This window comes from Culex quinquefasciatus, chromosome 2 (genome assembly GCF_015732765.1).
Source record: "Culex quinquefasciatus strain JHB chromosome 2, VPISU_Cqui_1.0_pri_paternal, whole genome shotgun sequence".
Taxonomy (NCBI): domain Eukaryota; kingdom Metazoa; phylum Arthropoda; class Insecta; order Diptera; family Culicidae; genus Culex; species Culex quinquefasciatus.
The window spans coordinates 20,748,745-20,774,513 of NC_051862.1; the positions used below are offsets into that span (position 1 = coordinate 20,748,745).

General features: G+C 37.3%; 1 protein-coding gene and 1 pseudogene across 4 annotated transcripts in view; both read left to right on the plus strand.

The window, feature by feature from the left end:
- Nucleotides 1–23,726, plus strand: part of LOC6048560 (SLIT-ROBO Rho GTPase-activating protein 1) — a 161,823-nt gene extending 138,097 nt beyond the window's left edge. For all 4 annotated transcript variants that reach the window (XM_038257718.1, XM_038257717.1, XM_038257719.1 and 1 more), the window contains 10 exons: nt 55–1,060; nt 1,120–1,387; nt 1,456–1,668; nt 1,727–1,832; nt 1,889–2,113; nt 2,178–2,349; nt 2,419–2,498; nt 9,394–9,922; nt 17,229–17,788; nt 21,731–23,726. In XM_038257718.1, the coding sequence (XP_038113646.1) occupies nt 55–1,060; nt 1,120–1,387; nt 1,456–1,668; nt 1,727–1,832; nt 1,889–2,113; nt 2,178–2,349; nt 2,419–2,498; nt 9,394–9,922; nt 17,229–17,788; nt 21,731–22,415 (3,844 nt within the window). In that variant the 3' untranslated portion in view covers nt 22,416–23,726. The remainder of the gene's footprint in view (nt 1–54; nt 1,061–1,119; nt 1,388–1,455; nt 1,669–1,726; nt 1,833–1,888; nt 2,114–2,177; nt 2,350–2,418; nt 2,499–9,393; nt 9,923–17,228; nt 17,789–21,730) is intronic.
- On the plus strand, nt 6,690–7,423 carry LOC119766733 (annotated as a pseudogene).
- Nucleotides 23,727–25,769: the final 2,043 nt, after the last annotated feature.

The window sequence follows — 25,769 nt, forward strand, 5'->3', positions numbered from 1 at the left end:
ATCAGAATTGTAAAAATCAAACTAACCGTCCATTTTGTATCCCCTTCCTTCCAGACGCGAACAGTGGCCCCTCTTCTCCTCGTACTCGTGCTGGCAGCAGCTCGTCAACCAGACCAAGTCCCTCTCGCGGGATCACGCCGCCCTGTCCGAGATCTACTCCGTGCACCTGGTCGCGCGCCTCCAGTCCGTGTGGGACGACGTGCAGCGCATCTATCGCAAATGTCGCGAAATCGGCTTCGAAACCCACGTCGAAATCCTGCGCATCTTGCAGGAACTGCACACCAACATGAAGACCTACCACACGTACCAAACCGAGGCCAAGGAGGCGGAGAAGAAGCTGCGAGCGGCGGAGAATCAACGCATGAAGCTGCAGCAGAGCGTTCCGAAGGAGAAGCTGGAACGGAGCAAAAAGTACCGGCTGATCGAGAAGGAGGTGCTGAAGCGCAAGAACAAGTACACGGACGCGCGGTTGAAGGCGCTGAAGGCAAAGAATGAGTACCAGCTGTGCTTGGAGGCATCGAATACGACCATTCACAAGTACTTTGTTGAGGATCTGAGCGATCTGATTGATTGCATGGATCTTGGGTTCCATTCGGTGGTATCACGAGCCCTGTTGATGCACGTGTCCGCCGACCAGGGCCGGTGTCGAGCGGTGCTGAATAACACCGAAACGCTGTCGCACATCGTCAACTCGATGGACAGCCGGGCCGACAAGCAAAAGTTCCTGGAGCAGCACAGCGGTGCGTTCATGATTCCGAAACGGCTCGAGTTCCAGGGCCAGGACGAGGACATTGAGCCGGAGCTGCAGAAGGCGCTGCACCAGGAGATGGAGTCGAGGCTGGTGCAGCTGGAGCAGAGGGTTAACAATCTGCGCATGGAGTCGGAGGAGATCTGGAAGACGCTGGAGACGGCGGAGATCAACCTGCTAGAGATACTGAACACGAAGGACTACGACGTGACGACTGCGTTCGGGGATGGGGGCGTTAGTTTGGGGAAGCCGGAGAACACGTCGCTGAAGCTGAGGTCCGACAAGAACGAGATTGAGGAGTTTTACATCACGGTAAGCTGAACTATTTCTATGTTTTGAGTATCAATTTCAACTTTTTTCAATTTCGACAGAAAATCCGCGAGTACATCCTCGCCACATCACGAATAGCGCGGCTCGACTCGAAGGCCGAGTTTCTGCGGAACGCCCTCACGAAGGACTCGGCACTCAAGACGGACACGCTCACCAAGTCGAACGTCCCCAAGCGGAAGCGCATCGGCCGGATGAACAAGTCGGGCCGGCCCAAGCTGTTTGGCGGCTCGCTGGAGGAGTACCTGGAGGCCACGGGCGAGGAGATTCCACTAATTCTAAGGAGCTGCATTCGGGTTATCAATCTGTACGGTGAGTTGGGATTCACTTGAGTTATACAGAAGCTCTTCAATATCTAATGATTTCGATTGTTTCAACAGGACTTCACCACCAGGGTATCTTCCGCGTGTCCGGATCTCAAGTAGAAATAAGTAACTTTAAGGAGGGCTTCGAGCGCGGGGACGACCCGCTGTCGGACACGACGGACGCCTCGGACATCAACTCGGTGGCCGGAGTCCTGAAGCTGTATCTGCGCGAACTGCGAGAGCCGCTCTTCCCGCTGATCTACTTCGACCACTTTGTAACGTTGGCACGTAAGTTTTTCCACAAGACTTCGAATTCCAAAAAATCTTCAATTGTCTTCCTTTTCAGAACTCGAGTCCAAGCACGAGATCGTGCTGGGCATCCGCAAGTTCTTCCAGACTCTGCCCAAGTCCGTCATAATCGTGATCAGATATCTGTTTGCATTTTTGAACCAGTAAGTTCTTGCACCCTCGAGTATTCTCGAAGTTATATCAAACTCTTCACCAACAGCTTGTCGGAGTACTCGGACGAGAACATGATGGATGCGTACAACCTGGCGATCTGCTTCGGCCCGACGCTGATGCCCGCCCCCGAGGACAAGGACCAGGTCCAGTACCAGAACCAGGTGAACGAGCTGATCAAAAACATCATCGTGTACCACGCGGAGCTGTTCCCGAAGGACCTGGTCGGCATGCAGTACGAGAAGTTCATCTCGTCGGAACCGTTCGAGGACATGTAGGTCGCACCCCCGTATTGTTCGTTTCTCTCAAATCTAATTCTGACCATTTTTTTTCCAAAGTGACGTGGGTGATTCGCCCACCGAGCAGGTCTCCGAAGACCCGGACTCGGAGGTGTACCCCTCGGAGGACGAGTCGGACACGTTCGAAGCGATCGTGCAGTTTGACTTCCTGGCGCGGTCCGAGCGGGAGCTGTCCCTGCGGAAGGGCGACACTGTGATACTGTACAATCAGGTGGGTGGTCAATATCCGCAAAGAAGAAGGTTGAGCGAAAATAACTTGCTTTTTTTTGTTTTGCTTTAGGTTTCCAACGATTGGTGGCGCGGAGCCGTCGGCGGTAAAACCGGATTGATTCCAGACAAGTACATTTCGCTGAAGATCAAGTAAGTTTTGGGACAGTTGCGGTTTTATAAAAGGTTTTTTTTTAATTCGAATAAGATTTGTCATAGAAGGTGGTAATAACATAATTATCCGAAATTGTTGAGAAGCTAAGCTTCAATTTCAAAATAACAGAGACAAAACTTGTTTTCATTAATAAGACAAGAGGTGTGGTCCCCTAGCTTAGCTTTGCATGCGGCCTTTGAAAAATATCAGCGAGTGCCGCTGTAAACAAATTGTGAAAATGACAGCTTAAAACATTCTATCTAAAATCTTTTAAAAGTACCTAAGTAAAAAATATATCGCTTTGAAAAAACAAACAATATTTTTAAAATATCCGTAGAAACAGTTCAATAGATCGAATCTGCGTTTGTAAACAAGCACTCCATCCCCTTTTTACTTGACGTGTCACTAGAGCAAAACTACGGATGCTACGGATAAAGGTGTACACTAGGGTGCCCAGAATATGGGACTTTTTCTCAAAACCTCGCTCCACAAGCTGAATATTGTTCCTTGACCTATTCTAGGACTCTGGACCAAATATGAGCAAAATCGGTCATCATTTACCCATTCATACTCGGAGGTGAAGTTTGTATGGGAAAACTCGAAAAAATGTATGGAAAATCCAAGTTTCTTATGGTTTGGTCTGCACGGTGCGCTACTTCCATCCGAATATTCCCAAAAGTGAGATTCTTAATGAAAATTTAATGCTCTACAACTTTGTAGAACATACCAAAGCTGTAAAACTCGATCCTGAAAAGTTATTAGCGATTAAAAAAAGACATTTTTGTATGAAAAACATTTTTTACACCAACTTTAGGCTCGGGTATCAATGGGTTAATCTCATCCAATATCGCTCAAAATTTACACAGATACTTAAAATAACCCAAAAAACCGTTTTCCGCTTGTGGAGTAGGGGGTCATTTTTTCTGGGCACCCTAGTGTACACTCTACCCCCGGTGGTTGGTCACATTCGTTTGACACTTTTTAGTTTGTACCCCGTTGGTCAAACTAAAAAGTGACGAACTGTCACTTTTTATACGGCGCTATCGAAACAAACGTTTGGTGGTGTATGTGAACTCCATGTATAAGGGGTGTCAAACTAAAAAGTGACCTCGTTTGTTTGACAACAGTTGGTGTTAAACCATCGGGGGTTGAGTGTATTCAAACTTAGCCGCAAAAGCAGCCACAGCCGCATCCGCACAAAATTTGACAGTACGGACGCACAGTGCGGAAGCGATTCCTCCAATACATTTCAAATGTTCCCATTCACACTGTTTTGCATCCGTATACAAATCCGTACTGCTAAGTTTGAATACACCTTAAATCAAAGTAATTTAATAGAGAAAAAGTTCAAAAACATGGTATTTATCATTTTGGGACACTGAAAGTAATGATTAAAAAAACATTAAAAATTATAAACAAGGCGTCATCCATAAAGTATGTCACGCAAAAATCGGCCAAAATTAACCCCCCCTCCCCCCTATGTCACACTTCGTCACACAAGGTTGAACCCCCCCTCAAAAAATACGTCACATTTAAAAAGACCCCCCCCCCTTGTTTTTGATGGGGTTTTTTATAGTTTTGATATCTTTAAACTCTCATAATTTTGGTATTTTTGGCAATATTTATATGAAAAAATAAGTTAAATTATTCTAATTATTCATTTTTTAGAATAATCATTGCGATATACAAAAAGCAGTTTTGTATCTTATAAAAATAAGAAGACCTGGTATATTCAAGTATTAAAAAATCATGAAAACAGTTTTTCACAGCTTTGTATCTAATAAGTTCACCATTTATAGCAGTTTTCTTATGAAGACCCTACTTTCAAAGCATTTATTTTTATCAAGCAAGAATTTGCAAAATATTGGAGTTCCAGCTGAAAAAAAAATTTGACTATATAATAAATTATAATGTGATACCGTCATCCGGGGTGAAATTGGGTCTGGGGGTGAGTTTGGGTCTTACAAAAATGCAAAAAATTAGAAGACTCAATATCACCCCTGATGACGGTACTTCTAATAATAGTAAGCAAACAATTTTAGAAAAGAGGATTTAATTTAATTGTGTACATTTATGTAATGCAATATTATGCAATCATAAAAAAAACCTAGCGTGACGTCACAATCTCGCAAACCCCCTCCCCCTTCGTCTCATCTTGTCACACCTTCGGTAACCCCCCCTCCCCCCCTAGGAGCGTACGTACTTTATGGATGACGCCCAACGAAATTTCATTCATTTTTGGTTTCTGTAGCCAATTTAATGTTTTCTATATACTTAAAGTGCTAAATCTCAACAGTATTTTTAACAGAACTTAATTAATAAACTTTCCCATATTTCAACTACTTAAAATTGCATAATTGCCATGCAAAAATAAAAAATTTCGGTGTCAACAAGGTCAAATGAAGAAAACTGTAGGAAATTTTGTTAGCTTGTAAAAAAATACTGGAAATTAAATGGGCACACTTATCTAAATGTTATAAAATAATTTTCGGTTGAAATATTTGTACACCTTTAAATGGTTTTTGTTATTATGTTTGACTATATTTTCGATCTGTTCCCAATCACAATATTTTCAAAAAATCGTATGTTCGGTACCAGTTTTTTTTTTTGAATTTTTCTCTGGTGTTGATGTATCTGAATATTATATTGTTTGAATAGCGGCAAACTGCAAAAGTTACGAGAACATGTCGAAAAACTTAGTGTGACGAAAAAGGGTGTATTTTCCTTTATATTAAAACGGATTAGGGACCATCCATAAATAATACCCCTGACTCAAGGCGGTTTCAAAAACACCCAAAAAGCAAAAACATGAAATTTGGTTTATTGGACCTTCTTTTAAAAAAACTCCAGATATTTTGGTGAATTCTTTCCTATTTATGCTCAGTGCCCAGCGATAGAAGAATCATCATCAAAAGAAAATCTTGAACATTCATTCAGCAAAAAAAATTGAAAGGAACAAGGCTCTCTTCTCTCGCGCACGAAAGATCGGTAAAAAGAATCGCAACATCTTATTCGTGACTACACTTGCAAGTGTAACGTCACACGTCGAAAGATGATCTGTCACTTTTCGTAGATGGACAATGTGTGTAAACAAAGCGAAATAAATAATTTTGAGGGGTGTTAACAAGGAAATTCACAAAAAAAATCGTCTACAGAATGATTTTCTTGAAGAAGTTCGGGAGCGATTTTCTTTTGCGTGATTTGCCTCTTCTCTCTTTCGCGAATGAAGAAAGCTCGCAAACGAAAATGTTTTTTTTTGCAATTATTCCATCCCTGTCAGTGCCTAAAATTCCCAATCAAATCGTTTTCCGCTTGACGGGTTCATTCCGCTTCGAATTCCGCTTCGAAAATTGGTTCGAAATATTCTAAACAGATTGTCTGATTGGGTTCCGTTTCGATTCCGTTTGAGCATTTTTTGCACAAGGGCGACACCTGCTGGTGTACGGCGGAACCTCGATGACATTTCGCCGCGTTTCGCCGAAGCGGTTTTTCTTTTAGTGTGTGAGTGTTGCCTGCTGAAGCAAATGTCAAACTTGCTCAATCAGGTTTTTTTTCGAGTGCCGACGCTTTTTGACAAGCTTGCCACCAGTCTGGTGCCGACAAAGTGTGCGCCAGCAAGTCTCGTGATGGACGCAGCAGTCGAAGCCCCCGCGGAGGAAATCGCGCCAAGTAAATACTTTGTTCGCGTTTTAAAAAATTTGCTGGCCCAGGCCCCCTTTGGATTAATTTGGATTGATCTGGAGATTTCTTTCATTTTTTTCGCAGCATGTGGTGAACTTCCGCCGGAGTGCTGCGGTCTGGGATCATCAGGCCATCAAGTACGCCGGCATTACGGTGTTGGTGGCCCTCGGCGATGGTCTGTCGCGGCTTGCTCAGCGCGCCATCATCGACGGTGTGGCCGCGGTTTAGGGGAAGATGGCAAGAGTGGGAAGTGTCGATCGGTGGCGCAGTACCACATTCCGGATTGTTGGTTGCGATGGGCGTCTTGTTGTGCCGTCTAGCGCCGGGGTTGCGATCAGATTCTTCCGATTGATGTCAAGGCCTCGACATCGCTGAATGATGCGATATAATAAGGACGGGTAAGAATTGTATTAGTTTGATAATTGGACTAGAAAAGTAATATATTTATCTCTTTTAGGGCTCGTGAATAAGCCGGTTAAGGAAGAAGAGAAGGCGCTGGAATAGCTACGAGAGCCTAGAAAACCATCGAGATCATAGATGACCCCATTCTGCGCCACTTTTACGACAAGCGCATAGGTGTGGAAGTCGGTGCCGATCATCTGGGCGATGACTGGAAGTTATACGTCTTCAAGATTGCCGATGGCAACGACAAGCAGAGCGTGCTGACCAACCCCCGTGTCCGTCTGCTGCTGAAGAAGGGCCACTTTTGCTGTCGGCCGCGTTGTGCCTTCCGATACGATCGTGCCGCGTCGTCTTGAATCGAAGCGAGCAACCAACATCCGCAAACTGTGCATCCTGACCAAAGATGACGACGTCCGCCAGTTTGCGGTGAAGCGCCCACTGCCAGAGATGGACGGCAAGAAGACCAAGTTGAAGGCGCCCAAGATCCAGCATCTCATCGCGCCGGTGGTGCAGGAGCGCAAGAGACGTCGTCTCGACGTCAAGAAGCTTCGCGCAAGGAGGTTCTGGCCCTGTGCCGTCGCCAGCAGCATATTTGTCGCCGGTCCCGACTGTCGTCGATACGTGACTCGCGCAGGTTGGTCGGTTCCGGAGGAGGACAATCAAGGCTGCCAAGAAGGTCGCAAAGAAGGAGGCCTAGAAAGTGACCGAAGCCGCCAAGAAGCGCGACGAGGTCAATACTGCCAAGAAGTCCGAAGAAGACGATAAGAAGACCGACACCTCAGAGGTGCTGTCTAGACCTTTAAGTGTATTAATATATTGTGAAACTTACAAATTTATGTAATTAAAAACCTAGGGATTCATGGTGGGGAGTGTTTTCTTGTTTAATTTTTAAATACTAATAAAAATTGCCTAAATAGGCCAAAACAGTTAAATCAGTGTTAAATTTCGATCTAATTTCAACAAAAAGAAAATAAAAAAGAAAGAAAAACAAGAAGAAGAAGCAGCTGTCAAATCTTATCCGTCCATTCGGATTCGATTCCGTTTGAATTCCGCTTAAACCGATTTGCGGCGAAAACTCAAACGGAACCGGTTGTTGCGTTTGAAACGGAATGCGGTTTAGAATCTAAAACGAACACTGTTTAGAATTCGAATCGAACTTTTTTCGCTCAAGCGGAATTCTAAACGGAATTCAAACGGAACGCTCTGAGTGGGTTCTACGTAACTTTACTGTAAACCAGTGATGCAAGAATCTTTATCAAAAGAAAAAAAAATGACGCTCATCAAAAGATAAAAAGATCGAATGGAAACATGGCTCTCCTCTCTCGCATACGAAAGATCGATAATGAGAAACTCATAAAATCATCATATGACTTTTTCAGCGGAACACGTATTTGACACGTCACATGTCGAAAAATGATTTTCACTTCTCGTAGATAAACAATGTTTGTAAACAAAACAAAATAAATGATTTAAAAATAACAACACCAATGAGATTTTCAAAAAATCTTCGGTCGATTGATTTTCTTTGAAAAGATCAGGAGCGATTTTCTTTTGAGTGTTTCGCCTCTGAGTAATTTTCTGAGATTTTGTTTGTTGTATTTTTTAATCCGGCTGAAACCTTTTTGGTGTGCCCAAAGAAGCCATTTTGCATCATTAGTTTGTTCATATAATTTTCCATACAAATTCGGCAGCTGTCCTTACAAAAATGATATTTGAAAATTCAAAAATCTGTGCCTTTTGTAGGAAATTTTTAAACGATTTGGTGTCTTCGGCAAAGTTGCATGTATGGATAAGGCCTACACTGAAAAAATGATACAATTTTGTTTGTGATTTAAACTTCACTTTTTGTCACTAAAACTTGATTTGTTTTAGGGGGCAATGCCAACTTTTAAGAAATTGCCAGAATGAGCAACAAATCTTTTAAGAATTTTTTAATCAATACTATTTTTTTGAAAAATCAAGATATTGGTCGCAAAAGTTTTTCAACTTCATTTTTCGATGTAAGTCAAAATGCAATCTAAAAGTATTTTAGCGAAATTTTGATAAAGTGCACCGTTTTCAAGTTATAGCCATTTTAATGTAACTTTTTTAAAAATAGTCGGAGTAATTCATTTTTTATTCAATTTTTAAATGTTTGCCCAAAAAAATTATTTTTGAAAAGCTGATAAAATTCTATATATTTTGCTTTTCTGAACTTTATTGATACGACCCTAAGTTGCTGAGATTTTGCTTTGCAAAGGTTTAAAAATAGAAAAAATGATGTTTTCGAAGTCTCACCCAAACAACCCACCATTTTCTAATATCTCAGCAACTAATGTTTTTTACGTCAAGACTAACATTTCAAATGGACATAATATTGAATGTTTTGCCCTTTTGAAGTGTTAGTCTTGTTATAAAAAAAATAAAAATAGTGTTTTTTGCAAATCCAGTTTTAGTGACAAAAAGTGAAACTAAAAAACACAAAAAAAATTACCGTGTATAATTTTTCCATACCTACAAATTTGCCGAAGACACCAAATCGATCAAAAAATATCTTCAAAAGATACAGATTTTTGTATTTTCATACATCATTTTTGTATGGACAGCTGCCAAATTTTAATGGAAAATTTTATGGACAAACTAATGATGCAAAATGGCTTCTTCTGGGCATACCGAAGGCACGAAAAAAGTTTCTGCCGGACTAAAAAATAAAAATGATAAAAAAAGATCTATTTCGTAAAGAATTTCTCTTCTTTTTTGTTGGTAAATAAATATAGCAAACGAAAAGCGAAACTAAAATAATCTTTTCTAAATTAAAACTTCCATTTGCAGAGACGAAGACCGCGACAAGAGCGAACACCTCAAGTCGTCCAGCTCGGAGGAATCGGTCCGGAAGCGCCGCCCCAGCGGCAACATCTCGCTCAACAGCCAGCTGTCGATCTGCACCCAGAACTCGAACACGCTCTCTAACATCACGTGCGGCAGCGACTACACGGGCTCAACCGGCTCGACCGCGACTCCCGGCAGTGGTCCAACGGGCGGCGGCGCAGGTTCAACGCCTGGCGGGTTGATCCAGTCTTCGGCATCGCCCGGCCATCCCCAGTATCAGACGATTCAGCAGTCGCAGCAGCAGCCGACGCAGCCTCAACCTCCGTTGAACCAGCAGGTGACGCACCAACCGCCACTTCCGACGGCCCACCCGCTGATCGGGGAGAAACTGGCCGCGGACCTGAAGGATCCGGACTACATCCACTACGACACGGTGGACCTGAAGGCGTCCACGTACAGCTACCACGACGAGCCGCACTCGTTCGAAACGTCGGCCGAGTTCCTGGAGGACATGAACCACTTCACATTCGAGGTACTGGAGACCACGGTTTGAGACTCGCGAACCTTTTGTTTTGTCTTGTTTGTTCCGCTTCTTCATAAACTTCCGTGTTTTTGTTCCGAAATTGCCGTTCAAACTATTCAAATTGTGTATGAAACTGTAAAGAGTGTGGTGTTTTTATTTTTTTTTTCACGTAGAAGGACTCTAGAAATAGATTGTGTATTGTTTCTTGACCTTTTTGGAAGGTTTGTGCATAGACTAACTCCTGTTAGTCTATGGTTTGTGTCTGAGATGAAGGCCTTTCAGTGGCGAGACACTGAAATTATTTACAATTTCTCTTTGGAGATATTCTGCAATGATGGTAAAAGTTAATCAATCTATCAAATTAAAAAAAGCTAAAATTGATAAGAAGTTGACGTTAGATGGCGCTGTATTAGAATTTAGTTCTTGTTTCAAAATACAGATGGTGTAACGTTCACCATCATTGCAGAATACCTCCACTAAATTAAGTAATAGATTTTAGAACTGAACGACTGCATGCGCGTTGAATGTGGCCTCTAGCTCAGTGCTTGTACCTCTTTTGTTATTTTTGCGTGTATTTTTTTCCTCACTTTTAAATATCCAAACTCTTCGGTTGGCTCGAGTCTTTAGACGTTGTGTAAAGTAAAACAAAAAAAAAACTAAAATTAACAAACTTCTCCCTACTTCAAATTTAGTATGATTTTGTTTTGTAAGAACTTCGGAGAGCTCGAGGGAATACTAACAAACAGACTTTCGGTTTTTCCTTCGAGTTTGGAATTGCTCAAGGACTGGGCTGGGTCACTCCTTCCAAGTCTACGTACCCTTCTTCAACCTCTCTTTTCCACCCGTAATAAAACATGAATCACACCTTATCAGTTATTACTACATTGAGGTAGCCATCTCCTGTGAAGCGTTAGGCATTAAGGTCCGTCGTCATATTAAATATGACCTCTTTAATTACATCATCCTTAACTGTTAAGCAAGCTTATACATAAAATTATAATTTTGCGCAGAAAAAAAAACAATAAAGAACTTTATCAATCTTCAAAACAAAAATCTTAAAATTCGCTGTTTCAAAGTAACCCAAATTGGCATCAAAACGCTAACAAATCAAAAAACAAACTTCGAGAAAGTCATGTGCTGCCGCTGCCGAGTTTCGCTCCGCCCTTTTGTTGTGTTTTCGTTTCGTTTCGTTTCGTTCTTCGTGTTGCGTTTGTTTTGTTCGTTACTCTTCTCTTCAATGATTCGGATTCCGTCCCCCCCAACCAGAAACACTGCCCGAGGTGAGACTTTTTTGCGTTTTATTCTTCACACTTGTTTGTTTCTATGTTTTGTTCTCTTCTTTGTTATTCTAATTCTTTAACCTCTTTAACGTGATTCTTTATTCGTTTGGTACTTTTCTTGTTTCCGGTATTTTCTTTGGTTGTTTTCGTCTGTGTCTTTGTTAACAGTTGTGCCCTTTTTGCTTGCTTGCCTAATATTGAAATGCTTTTGTGTTTGTCCTCTTGAATAACATTGCCATATAACTAACTTAACCACGTAAATGTTGCGAGCTTTAACGTAGATCTGGTTTACGGAAACTGTAGTAGGCGTAGAACAAGATAAGGTTGGTTATTGTGTAGTTTGATGTGTTTGTGTTTTATCGTAAGAATATTAAAAAGAGTATTTTTTTTGTGTTTTAGGTTTTTATTTAAATGTTTAGTCTATTACCAGCAAAATTGATACAATCTACTAAATCACAAAAAAACATGGTTAGATTTGTCTATTCACTTGCACATAATAATTCATAATTGGATCCAAATTGGATTCATCACTTTACCATACGTGCCTTACTTATTTATACGCACGAAAATCAGAACTCAAATTACAATCCTCTACTGAAAAAAAAACTTCTAACGATTCCATTTTTTATTTCATAAATTGACAAAAATTGTTAGTTCAGGCGCAAATGATTCATAAAAAGGTGAAAGAAAAACTTTATTAAAAAGCTCATCGCTTAAAAATTTTACTTTTTCCCAATAAAAAAAAAAATGTGCACATCCTCGTCCATCTCTGAAATAATATTTTAAAAAGCTGATAAAATTGTCTAAAATTTCCTTTATCAAATTGTTGTTCCGACCTTTCAATGATGTAAATTCCATGGTCTCTGTGAAATTTTCTCATCTCATTGAAAAAAAAACATTTCCAAAATTAAAAAAAATATGGCAGCCTTTTTACCAGGGCTGCGGAGTCGGGTCATATTTCAAACGACTCCGACTCCGGCTTTCTCAGATTAGCCGACTCCGACTCCGACTCCGGCTCCGGTTTTCAACAAATGGTTGGCTCCGACTCCGACTCCGACTCCGGCAAACCAACTCTAGCCGACTCCGACTCCGACTCCAGCTTTCAACAAATAGTTGGCTCCGACTCCGACTCCGACTCCACATATTTTTAAATGTTCAAAAGTTAGTTAACTATTATCAGTTAATTATTTTTAAATCATTGATAAATAGGATTATTTAAATACTCTCTAAGCGCCATGTTTTCTCAAGAAAAATAAGTTAAGTAAAAGTGAAGTAAAGTAAATAAACGGAAAAAAAAGTTTCTACGTTACAAATTTTATACGTTATGGAAACAGAAATCTAAAAATATCTTCAGTTTTAGAGGCATTTTGAGAAAAACAGTTTTGTAAGTAAATTTAGATTTATTGCTTAACCTCAAATTTGAAAATATTTTTTTCAAAGCTAATAAATTTAAATATTAAATTGTTATTTTTGAATGAATAACTAAAAGAAACTTGGCCTAGATCACAATAAAATTCAATTTGCTCACTTTCAGGCTGATATTTGTAAGAAGCACAGTGACAGGCACCTTGTTTTTTTAATGACAATTTTAAATGAATTTTTTTTTTGTTTTTTTAAGACGTACATGGACATCACGCCATGGCTGAAGGAGATTATTATTGCAAATCAATGTATCTAAACAATTTCTTCGTGGAAAGGACGCTTAAGATGTCCTTTTCAAATATCTGTAACATGGGAAATATTTTACCCTGGAAATTTTTAATTTATTTTAATTTTAAAATTTTATATGCTTTAAAAAAGAGGTTCACGGTACTTCGTGAAACCTAAAACGAAGCTTTATAAATGATCTTGCGCCTCCATCAAAATATATAAAAAAAACTTAAAATATAATAAAAAACAAATATCCACAAGTAAAATATTTTCTAGGTCACAAATATTTTATTTTGTTAAGGTACATTGATTTGCAATGATTATCACCTTTCGTCATAATGGCGTGGGACATTCAGTATGAGAAAATTTGTACCAGTTGATAATATTTTGATTCTGTTTTTTTATTTATAATATTTGAAAAATAAATTAAAATCCTATATTTTGTTCAATACATTTTATTAGTTTATTTTTGTACTGAATTCTTGAGATTTGTTCAACAATAATTTGCAACGATATCAAAATAGATTACCTAAAATCAACATCAACAATCAATGATTATTTCAAAATTTGTTGCAACTTCTTTTGATATTTTTTGATAGTTTCAATTATTTTAAATGCAACACTTTGATTTTCTTGTACTCATGGTGTAATAACACAATTAGAGCTTTTCAATCACAATAAAAAGCTTCAATAACATAATGGCATCTGATAAATCAATTAAAAATAAAAGATTTTTTTAAAATTAAACTGTTCTATAGGAAATACTGAACAATAAAAAAACTTATTTTTTGTTGAATTTAAGATAACTCCGGCTCCGACTCCGACTCCAGCTGTTCGAGTTTTGACGACTCCGACTCCGACTCCGACTCCAGGTCCCCAAAAAGACCCGACTCCACCGACTCCGACTCCACAGCCCTGCTTTTTACAGTGTTAGAAGTGATTTCAAAATTCTGTAAATATTTTTCAAAGATGAGGATTCAAAAGTTCAATTTTTGCAATGAAAATTAGAATGCTAGTTTCGTCGAATCAAACAGACGGGCTTTTTGAGTAGAACAGGAACAATAATTTTAAAAATAAAATTGTACAAAATTTACTCTTCTATTTAAAATTTTGTGTTTGGACAAAATGGACAAGATTTGGCACTTTTTTATACAATTTGAAAAAAGATATTTGTTTCGAAAAAGTCAACTTAAAATAGTTGAGTAATTCTCTACCAAAACCGGAAATGGATTTTATTTGTATTTTTTTATTTGATTTAAACTTTGTGGGGGCCTTCCCTATGACCAAACAAGCTATTATGCGTCATTGGTTCACCCATACAAGTCTCCATACAATTTTGGCTGCTGTCCATACAAAAATGGTATGTAAATATTCAAACAGCTGTAACTTTTGAGTGAATTTTCTGATCAATTTGGTGTCTTCGACAAAGTTGTAGGTATTGTTGAGGACTTTTGAGAAAAAAATAGGTACACGAAAAAAAAAATTGCATATTTTTTAGTCAATTTTTTTTTTACAAAAACTCAATTTCCCAAAATACGTATTTTTTGATTTTCGAGATTTTTTTATATGTTTTAGGGGACCAAAATCCGCAACTTTTGAGCCATAGAGAAACATGGTCAAAAAATCTGCCGTCGAGTTATGAATTTTTGAAAAAATAATGATTTTTGGAAAAAATCGAAGTTTCATGCAAAAACAAGTTTGACATTATTTTTTAATGCAAAATTGAATTTGCAATCGAAAAGTACCATACAGATTTTTTGATAAAGGGCTCCGTTTTCAAAATATAGCCACCGAAAGTTTGATTTTAGCGAAATATTTGCAGTTTTTCAATTTTTAAAAATAGTGACCATGAGTGACCATTTCTAAAAATATTGTTTTTTAAAGTTCAGAAAATTTGCTATAAAATTGTCTTAGAGACATTGAAGATTGGACCTCGGGTTGCTGAGATAGAGCCGCTTTAAGAAAAAGAAACACGAAAGTTGACATTTTCTTAATCTCACAAAAATAACCCACCTTTTTCTAATGACCATATCTCAGCAATTAATGGTCCGATTTTCATGGTTAACACATGAAAAATTCGTGAAATTTTCCGATCTTTTCGAAAAAAATATTTTGATTTTTTTTAAATGGGCGTAATATTCAATGTTTGGTATGGAATCATGCTGTGCTTGGTAGAGAAGTGTTCAAAGTACCTTAGGAAGCAGTCCTCAACAAATTTTGAAAAGGTTCAAAAGTTTGTTTAGTACAATCATGATAAATATGATTTTAAAAATACTTTAAAAGTCTCATGTTTTTCTCATTCAAAATGAGTTCGAATCAGAAAGCGAACTGCATTATACGATTCTGTGGAAAATTTTACACTCAAAATAGTTAAACTAAGTTTATAGGTTTAAAGTTTTTAGCATTATTATTACAACAGAAATAAAAAAAATAGATTTTTAGGCATTTTCATCAGCACAATTTTTAAAGTAGGTTTTTTGAGAAAATGTATTTTTGTATAAAATTAGTTGTAATGGCAACCAAAATTTGTATTTTTATATTTTTTTTTTATCAAGTTAACCTTAACTTTGCATAGATTTCATAAAAAGTTCATAAACTTAGTCAAACGGAAAATCACAAAATTCATATTACAGAAAATTCACTGAATCCACTAAAAAGATGATTTCCAGTCACTCCTGAAAGTTTCATGAAGACATTACTTTATTAAACTGAGTTAGAGACGATTTTGAGCTCAACGTTTTGCCGGTTTTGTCGAAACACCGATTTGATATACGGGTGACATGATATCTTGAGATGGAATGGACCAAATTGGCTGAAATTTAGGGTGAAGACTCTCAAGATGTATCCCGTGTGCATGACGAAGCCCAATTGTAAAATTTTGCTAAAAAAAAAACAAAAATCAAAAGCTGATGATTCTTTATATGAAAAACACATAAATATTTTTATCTTTTTTGAAAATGAGATTTTTGAAAATCGGCCTTCGTCATGCACACGGAACCGGTTTAACGAGTCTTCACCAAAATTTTGAGCCGATTTGGTCAAGGCATTGTTTAGATATCGTGGCACCCGTTTTTTAAAACTGCTAACTTCAAATAGCTATATCTCGGCAATGATACAACCAAATGTCTTCAAATTTGTTGTGATAGTAGATGAAAATGTATATTTTAATGCTCTAAAAACAGATTTTAAATAAAATTAAGTGTGTGTTCACACCAACCTCTGACTTTTTTTGTCGATTTACATGTATGTAACCCCTTAAACAACAATTTAAACGTATGTTTTTTTTTCCATTTGGTATGGACAACTCCCAAGTTTTTATGGAGAAACCAATGTTGCAAAATGGCTTATACGGACATAATCAATGATGGATACAGTTTCATCCAAATTTAAAAAAAAAATACAACATTGAAAATGTCGAAAAATTTTGCGATTCTCGACAGAATTACTTATTAACGAAAATCGGCTGATTCTACAAGTGTTTGATTTTCTATTTTTTTGTTTTTACAACTTAACATTGAGTCAATAAAAATATATATCTGATTAATGTTTCCGCTAACTTTCATAATTTCAAAAATGTAAAAAAAAATTTGTCACGAACAATTTATTTTACGCTAATTTATCTATTTTTATGAAATGAGACATTTTACAGCATTTTCAAGAACTGTGGCACAACTGTTAGTTTGTGTAGTTCCTTGTTAAGTTTATCAAAAAAAAAAAAAAAAAACGCAAACAAAAAACAATTGATTGTGCTAAGTTTTGAAATTTATATTCAATTTATGGGTCATTCTATGTCAACAGAAATCCCAAGTTTGGTGCCGATTGGACCATCCCTCTTTCTTTGGCACCGCCCTCTTTTTTTAACGATTTTCTAAACAAACTTTTAATTCTTTTACTCGTAACTTTCAAACTATTTGACCAAAAGACTTTCTTCTGATTGCATTTTTAGGAAATTCATTAAATAAATAAAATATTAACTCTCAAGTGATTTCCAACATTGTTTCTTTGAGGATCATCTCAGAATTGAAATCGAATTGAGGGGATCTGTAAAAGTCAAATGGTGAAAGCTGCACAAGATGGCGTTATTAACTAACCCTACCCTGGCCTAAAATCAACGTTCGACAAAATATCACAATCGCGACAAAATTAGTTCAAAACTGCTACTGCTTCTAAAAAATTTCCACTGAAATGTGCACAATATTTTGTTTTATTTTGTATTGAGACACGTCTAAAATCACTTACTTCTAGTTTTAGGTTTGAAAAAAAAAACAAAAACAAAAACCTTTAAAAGCTTTCATTTTCTTCTATTGTGCTGACTCAACTAATTTTCACTTCTTCGGAATCCAAAGAGTACTCAAAAAATACTAAAGCCCATCCCTTCCTTCCAGCCGCAAAAACCGTCGGAACCAATCTACGCCGAACCCACGAAGATAACCGTCAACCGGGACAAATCCCCCGCTCCGGACGGTGGCGGAAGCAGCGGCAACAGTGGCGGAACCGCCAGCAACGACGAACTCCCGGACGACTGCGTCGAGTTCCGGTCCAAGCCGCTGCTCGGCGGCATGGGTGACCCTCCGGAGCACACCAAGAGTTCGCTGGTCCTGAACCGTCGCAGTGACACTCTTCCACCGGGCAAGGACGACAAGTGCCACCGGCTGTCGGATTCGTCAAACGGGGAGAATGGGGAGGGGAAACCGATGCGGAAGTACCACTCGAAGAGCTTTAGCCTGTCGGAGAACAAGCTGAGCCTGGCGGTGGCCGGAAGTGGGGGCGGATCGTTGAACGTGTTCCAGGCGAACCGGGACCTGTGGCAGAAGCGGGCCACGCAGAGCTCGTACCAGAATTTGACGACGTCGCGGATTTTGAGTCGGAATAGGATTGCGCCGGATTTGGTGATGGATTTGCCGCCGGCGGCGATCGGGAAGGATGGGGTTGGGAGTGCTTCCAGGTTGGTAGTTCAAGTGTTTTGAATTCGTATAATCATTTAATTTTGTTATATTTGTAGAACTCTTAGTATTTTTTTAAATTTTTGAAATTTTTCGAATTTTTAGATCTTTTTGAGTTTTTGGATTTTTTTCATCTTTGGAATTTTTAGAATTCAGTGCCATCCCGTTTTTGGCAACACGATTTATACAAACATTTTTTTTAGGCATTCTGGACTATTTTAGAATTTAAGAAATTCGAGGAATTTGATTTTTTTAGAAATTTAAGAATTTTGTCAATTTTGAAATTTTTAGGAATTTAAGGAATTTTAAAAAAATTAGGAATTTTACATTTTTTAAGAATTTTCAGATTTTAAGAAATTTTAGGAATTTTAGTAGGGGCAGGGGTGGCAGAATGGCCCGCCTAAGTAAAATGTACCGAAAATAGAAAAAAGAATTTCACTGCGCTCGAAGTAAGTCCGTGCGATATGTAATTTCGTCAATTTTTAGGTACCGATGCAGTTTAGTTCGAAATCATGTGAACTATCAGAAAACCAATGAAATGTAGTACTTTTTTTCAGGAAACCGTAAAAAAACATTTTTTCGCGACTTTCTAACACGTAGCCTTTTTGGCGGGACAAATTTGACTTGCGTTTTTCTCGGCTTGCTTTTTTTTTAGATATTTAGATTTTTTGAAATATTAGTAATTTTAGTTACTTTTGAAATTTACAAAAATTTATTTTAAAAATTTATAGAGTTTTAGGAGTTTTTCAGACTTTTAGGATATTTTGAAATTTTAGAAATTTTAGATACAGTCATCCCACAAATTCGGAACACCCACAAATTCGGAACACTTTTATGATAATTTGTCAATAGCATGCCAAAAGTAGCTTTTGTGTACACCCTACTATTTTTAGAACCTTCATTTGGACATTATCTTGCTATTTCACTAGTAAAAGTAATTCTTTTTGAACAATAAACTAAATTCCAAGACCATGTATAAAACATCACTAAGCTTGAGTTTCATTGGTTTCAGTGTGTGAAGTCATTATTTGGTAATAAATATGTACTCCTGGAGAGATCCAAAGTTTGTTTACATTCGTAAGAAAAAAGTGTTCCGAATTTGTGGATTTCAAGGGTCATAGTAATTCTTCAAAAACTTCATATAAAAGTTAAAATTTGCAGATGTTCGATACAGCATTCGAAAGCTCGCAAGAAAAGCTTTCAAATGAAGGTAAAAGCGAATTCAATCATCGATTTGCTATGATTTTTTGAACATTTGCCGATCTGGAAACCGTTCCGAATATGTGGGATGACTGTATTTAATAAACTTAAGTAAGAACTTTGAACAATTTTAAAACCATAAGAAATTCTGCATTTTTTTTATTTTAGGATTTGAGGAATTATAAGAGTTAGTGTTTAAAATTTTTGAAGTTTAAGATATTTTAGGAATTAGGAATTTTAAAAAATAGTATTTAAAAAATATGAATTTATTTGAATCTATGTTTTTTTTTAAATTTCAGAAATTTAAAGAATTCAAAAAAAATGGAATTTGAAGAATTTTTAAAACTTTAAGAATTGTAGGAATTTTGCATTTTCTAGAATTTGAAGAATTACAGAAATTTAATGAGATCAGCATTTTTTTAAACTTTGTTTTTTTTTATCTTCAGAAATTTTTAAAAAAATCGGAATTTTGCATATTTTTTAAAAAATTGTGGAATTTTAGAATTTAGGAAATTTTTAATTTTTTAGAGTTTTTGGATATTTTGGAAAATTCAGAAATTTAGGATATTGTTGAAATTGAAAAACCTTAAACAATTTCATTTTTTTTTAGAAATTTTGTATTTTTATTTTTTTTTTTGAATTTTAGCAGTTTTAAGTGTTTTAGATTTTTTGGAAATTCGGGAGTTAAGAAATTGTAGCAATTTAAAGAATTTTTAAAATTTTCCTTTTTTTGGAACTGTAGCAATTTTAGTAATTTTAGGAATTTTGAAAATTTTAGGATATTTTGCAGTTTTTTGAATTTTTATTAATATAAAACTTTTAAGAAATTTAGAACTTTTAATATTTTGGAAAATTTAGGAATTTTAGATAATTTGGCAATTGTAGCAATTCAAGAAATTTGAAGAATTTTGCCTTTTTTAATTTTTAGAAATTTTAGGAATTTAAGGCATTTTAAAATTTTAGAAATGAAAGAAAATTTGGATTTTGTTTGTTAATTATTGGATATGGATATAAATTTTAGAAATTTGTGCAAGTTTTTAGAATTTTTTGAATTTTTCAGTTTGAAGAATTTTATAAATTTAAATTGTTATTGAAGATCGTCCGCTCGTTCCTGCAAAACCGATCGTACCACGTTGTGGTAAACGGACATGTGTCGGACCGGCACGAAGTTCTCTTCGGCGTCCCGCAAGGTGCCGTCCTTAGTCCCACGCTCTACAACATATTCACGGCGGACTTGGCAATGATCAATGGCGTCAGCTACTTCCTTTTTGCCGACGACACGGGATTCCTCGCGTCAGACTCCGACCCAACCATCGTCGTGACCAAGCTGCAAGCCGCCCAAAACGCCATCGAACGCTACCAGAAGAAGTGGAAGATAACGACAAATGCCGAGAAGTCGCAAGCGATCTTCTTCACACGCAAGCGAAGCCCACGCTACCTTCCCGCAGGGAGGTTTCAGTGTGGGGTAGCCATGTGCCATGGTCGGAGGACGTCAATTACCTGGGGCCGCCCTGGACAAGAAACTGACGTTCGCGAAGCACATCAAGAACGCCACGACCAAGTGCGACAAGATCACCAGGATGCTCTACCCGCTTGTGAAACGACGTTCCTACTTGGACCGCAACTCGAAACTGCTGCTCTACAAGACGGTGCTCAAACCGGCGATGACGTATGCATACCCGGCGTGGCACGATTGCGCTGCTTCACATCGGAAGAAACTGCAAGTGAAGCAGAACCGGCTGCTGAAGATGGTGTTAAACCTGGATCCCTTCCACCCGACTGACGACGTCCACAGGATGGCGAAGATGGAGCTGATTGACGATTGGCTTCTACGAGTGCTTCCAAAGTTTTGGATAAGGTGTGCCACATCAGCTAACCCTCTGCTGCAGCGGATGTCCCCTTGATGTGATATTAGAATAAGAAATACTTCCTTTCCTCTAACTATCCCCTATCTATTAGCAATTTCGAAGGTTATTTTGTAATTTTTTTCCTTCCCCTGCTCAATTTTTCTCCCGTGTACCAGTAAACTCTAAACACTGTTTGAATTAGTCAGCTGTTGAAAGGTACCCCATATCTCAGCTTAGGATAATTACTGCACTGATGTTTTTGCCAAAACAATCCAATAAATGAAATGAAATGAAATGAAATTGTTTTTGAATTTTTGTTTTTTTTATTTGGCTTTTCATAGAATTTTCGGATTATTAGGAATTTTACAAATTTTAACAACATTGAAATTAAAAAAAAATAGGAATTGAAAAAAACATTGGAATTTTTAGAATTTTCATATTTTTTGGAATTTAAGGAGTATTAGGAGTTTTAGAAACTTTATACATTTTAGGAATTTTAAGAATTTTGATTTTGTCTGGAATTTTAGGAGTTTTATGAATTTTGGGAATTTGAGCAATTCTAAGAATTTGAGGAATTAATTTTATTATTCTTTGAAATTTTGGGAATTTTATTATTTAATGAAATTTAGAAACCTTAATAAATTTCAAAAATCACATTTAAAAAAAAATTGGATTTTTGTCATTTTTTGGAATTTTTGAGAATTTCAGGACCAATAGGAATATTGTAAAATTTTAGTAGTATTTTGAATATTTGCAATTTGATAAATTGCAAAAAAAATATTGGAGTTTAATTAATTTTAGGATTTTTAATTTATTTTTTGGAATTTGGCCACATTTGATTAAATTTGGCCAAATCAAACAATTTTAAACGTTTAACCGGTCTTTCCCCTCTTCCAGGGAATCTCTTGACAGCGAGCTTGAGGACATGACATCGGCGGAGCGGTTCGCCGCCCAGAATCAGTGCACACTAAAGAAGAACGAGCGATTTTCCACAGAACCAGTGGTTTACGAAAACACCGCCATCACCAGCAGCACCGTCGTAACAACCACCAGCACCACAAACAACGGCACCATCGGCAAGAAGGAGGTCAAACTGGACGTCAAAGGCATCGCGGACAAACCCAAAGCCGAGGTCAAGCCCCAGGAGAGCACGCTGAAGACGCCGACGGCGACGGTCGTGACGGAGCTCGTGGAGGAAGTCGCGGTGGAAAAGTGTGGCTTGGAAGTGACCAAGATACCGCTGTCGGACGAGGTACTGCACATTGAGGAACCCGTTGGTGGGGACGCTCCGAAGGAGCTTGCCAAGAGTCCGATTCCGGTGCGAAACACGCAAAAGTTCGTGTCGCAGTTCGCCGACCTGCACCTGACCGGCGGTTGTCTGGTCAAGTCGAACGAATCAACCTCGTCGGCGGCGGCCACTTCACTGGCCCAGGAACAACAAGCCAAGAGCCTGAGCTCGTTCAAGCCCCAGGTCAAGGTCAAGCCGCACATTCTGAAGAAGCCGTCGCAGGTTCTGCCACCCCACACGCCCGAAATGAGCCGACGGGGGGCGGCGGCACCTTCGACTCAGGGGCCAGACTAGAACCGACGGATGGGCCTCGGCGCGAGGTCCAAAACACTCAACCTGTGAAGCGTGAATGTGATTTTAGGCGGAACGAACGCGAGGATCGTGAGGAATTGAGCGGAAGATTAGAAGGGTTATTTTAGTTTCGGGACAAAACAGGGTCGGTTCCCGCCCCGTCAAAGGTGGGTTGAACGGATCAGATTCATACACACTCTCACCACCACCATCCACCATCAAATCAAGTTGAACAAAACACAAAATAAAAATCATGGAATTTTTCGAGATGGATTTTGAGCGAAGTCGCAACTTTTTAAAGTGGGATTTGAGCGCGATTGGCCAGTGCAAAACACCAATATTTGAATGTAACAATAAATCTATTAATTTTTAAGACTGGATTGGTACAATATACAAAAAAACTAAACAAAAGGAAAGGAGAAGTACTAAAATCAACTACAAACAAAGCAAGCAAGGAATTAGAGAGCGAGCGAGTAAGTTAGTCCAAGTAGGCGCTCTCAAATCAAAGAAATCGAATTTCTAAGTCAGTAGCATTACAGTTTAGTAAGTGTATGAAACTATAAAGTAGGCCTCGAAGCAAGAAATGTAATTGTAACATCACAGAATTTAGCCAGTAGGGTGAGCGGGAGCGAGGGAAATGATGAGCGAAGTAGGCCGTTTTGCCAACTAGAAGCAGCAGTGATTGTGGGGTGCGAAATCTCTTTTTATGATATTAGTGTTAGTTCAGGTCGTATTCCTTACAAGTAACCTTATAATTTTAGAAACTATTACGAGCATCGAATTTTTATGTATAAGTCCCAGTTTTTATCGAATCAGAATTTTACCTTAACATTTTGACTAATTAATCTGTAATATTCTATCGCAAAAACGCAACATTTTACTTTACTTTTAATCCTCGTAAATACCCGCCGATATTACCCCTTGGTTCAAATGTAAACTTTTAACCAAATTGTGTTGCCGAGCTCGAACTAACCAGCGAAATCAGAATTGTACCGCGAGGAAGCTTCAAAATCAACCAGAAATTATAATAATAACAAGAAATACAAAATAATCAATACAGAAATACAAAAACTAACAAAATCAGCCAAAAATTTATTTGTTGTCCACTAAGTATACAAATAACGAACAAAAAAGCAAGCAAACCAGCATACTCAAAGTATAAAATACAAAGCAAAAATAGTATTCGAGTGCAAATAAAAAAAACAAGAAAAACGGTTGCTAACGATCACCTAAAACAAACTCACACACAAACTAAACGAACTAATAAATTATACGAAACAACCAGTGCTGTCTAGATATCACCCCTATCAAAAATGAACAACATAACAAACAACGCATAAAACTAATTTCCCTTAACTCTGTATTAGCGCAAAACAAACAAAGCAAACGTAACAACACCCTAGTATCCGTATCCACATAAACGCAAAATTTGATCGAATTGAAACGGAATAAATTTGAATCCAAACTTGAAACTCGTAGTAGCCATAACCATTACCCACACAAACAAACACTAATCCACTCACATCACATTATCCATTACCCATCTACAACAATAACAAAAATGTTCCAAAATAAAGTAAAAAAGTAAATACGAAATATTATACTATATAAACAATGATGTTTTAATTTACTGAAATTGAATGAAAAGAAAAATCACTATCTTTATAAATATAAACTAAGTTACATTGGGTTGTCACCACAGCTAGTCAAGCAAGACTCAATATAACGCCCTTCTGAAATGTTGGTCTTGATTAAAAAAAAATGAAAATACTGTTTTCGAAAATATCGAAAAATTTCACGAATGTTTCATTTTTTAACATTGAAAATCGGACCTATTTCTTTTTTTTTTCAAGTTACTTTATCTCAGCAACCAGAGGTCCAATCTTCAATGTCTCTATGACAATTTTATACCAAATTTTCTGAACCTATAAAAAATATTTTCAGAAATGGTCACTCATGGCCACTATTTTTTAAATCGAAAAACTGCAAATATATCACTGAAGTCAAACTTTCGTTGGCTATATCTTGAAAACGAGGCACTTAATCAAAAAATCCGTGAAGTACTTTTCGATTGCAATTTCAAATTTACTTAAACAATCAGGTCAAAATATTTTATGCATGATATTTCAATATTCAAAAATGAGCAATTCTCAACCAAAATCGGAATCGGATTTTATTTGTATTTTTTGATTTGGCTAAAAATTGAAAAACTGCAAATATTTCGCTAAAATCAAACTTTCGATGGCTATAATCTTGAAGCCCTTTATAAAAAAATCTGTAAAGTACTTTTCGATTGCAAATTAAATTTTGCCTTAAAAATAATGTCAAACTTATTTTTGCATGAAACTTCGATTTAAAAAAAAAATCACTGTTTTTTTCAAAAATTCATAACTCGGAGACAGATTTTTTGACCATATTTCTCTATGGCTCAAAAGTTGTGGATTTTTGTCCCCTAACACATATCAAAAAATCTCGAAAATAAAAATCTATGTAGGGGAAGGTGGGGCAAGACGACCATATGGGGCAAGAGGAACAACCGCTCGTACGGCCGTAATTTTTACAATTTTTATTATTTCCAGTATGAGGAATTGTTGCTAGCAGTGCAATTAGTCGATTCTACTACCACATAACCGCCAAAATAACGTAAACGCCACGGGGCATAAGATTTAATGAAGTTTTTTTAAAAACTTTTGTTTTCTTATAATATTTGGAAAGTACAAAATAAGGGTTAGGGTTCGTTTTAAGGCTAATTTTATCAAAATGCAATTTTTCCTAGATCAGTAGTGTTCCAACCAATGATTTGCACCTATTAGAAAGTATGATTTGACTTTTGGTAATTTTTGTTGAGAGCTTTTAAAAATTTTTATTCAGGTGGGGCAAGTGTACCATATGGATTTTTAGTATGGAAAAAAATACGAATTGCTGCAACAACATATTTTATTGGGAAATAAATAAAAAAAAAGTTCTTAAAAACTGATAAACAATTGTTAAAAAAAATTCCACACAAAATTAAGTGATACTATGAAAATTTACTATTTATCATCTAAGTAATTATTTTTTTCGTAAAAATGATCAAATTTTTAATAAAATATTATTATTTAACCTAAAAATAAAAGAAACGTTTCAAATACATTCTAATCTGGTGTTTCAAAGTGATAGCAGTTCACTTGTTAGCAAATTAACATGTTTTTTCATGCATTGTTCCTCTTGCCCCAACGGGTTGTTCGTCTTGCCCCACTAGTTGAGTAGAACGGACGGAAAATCAAAAATTTTAAATTCAATTTTTAACATTGAAAAACAGGATTTTTTCAAAATTTGTTCTATCAAAGTCTTAGTCAAGACCTGAAATAAGATGAT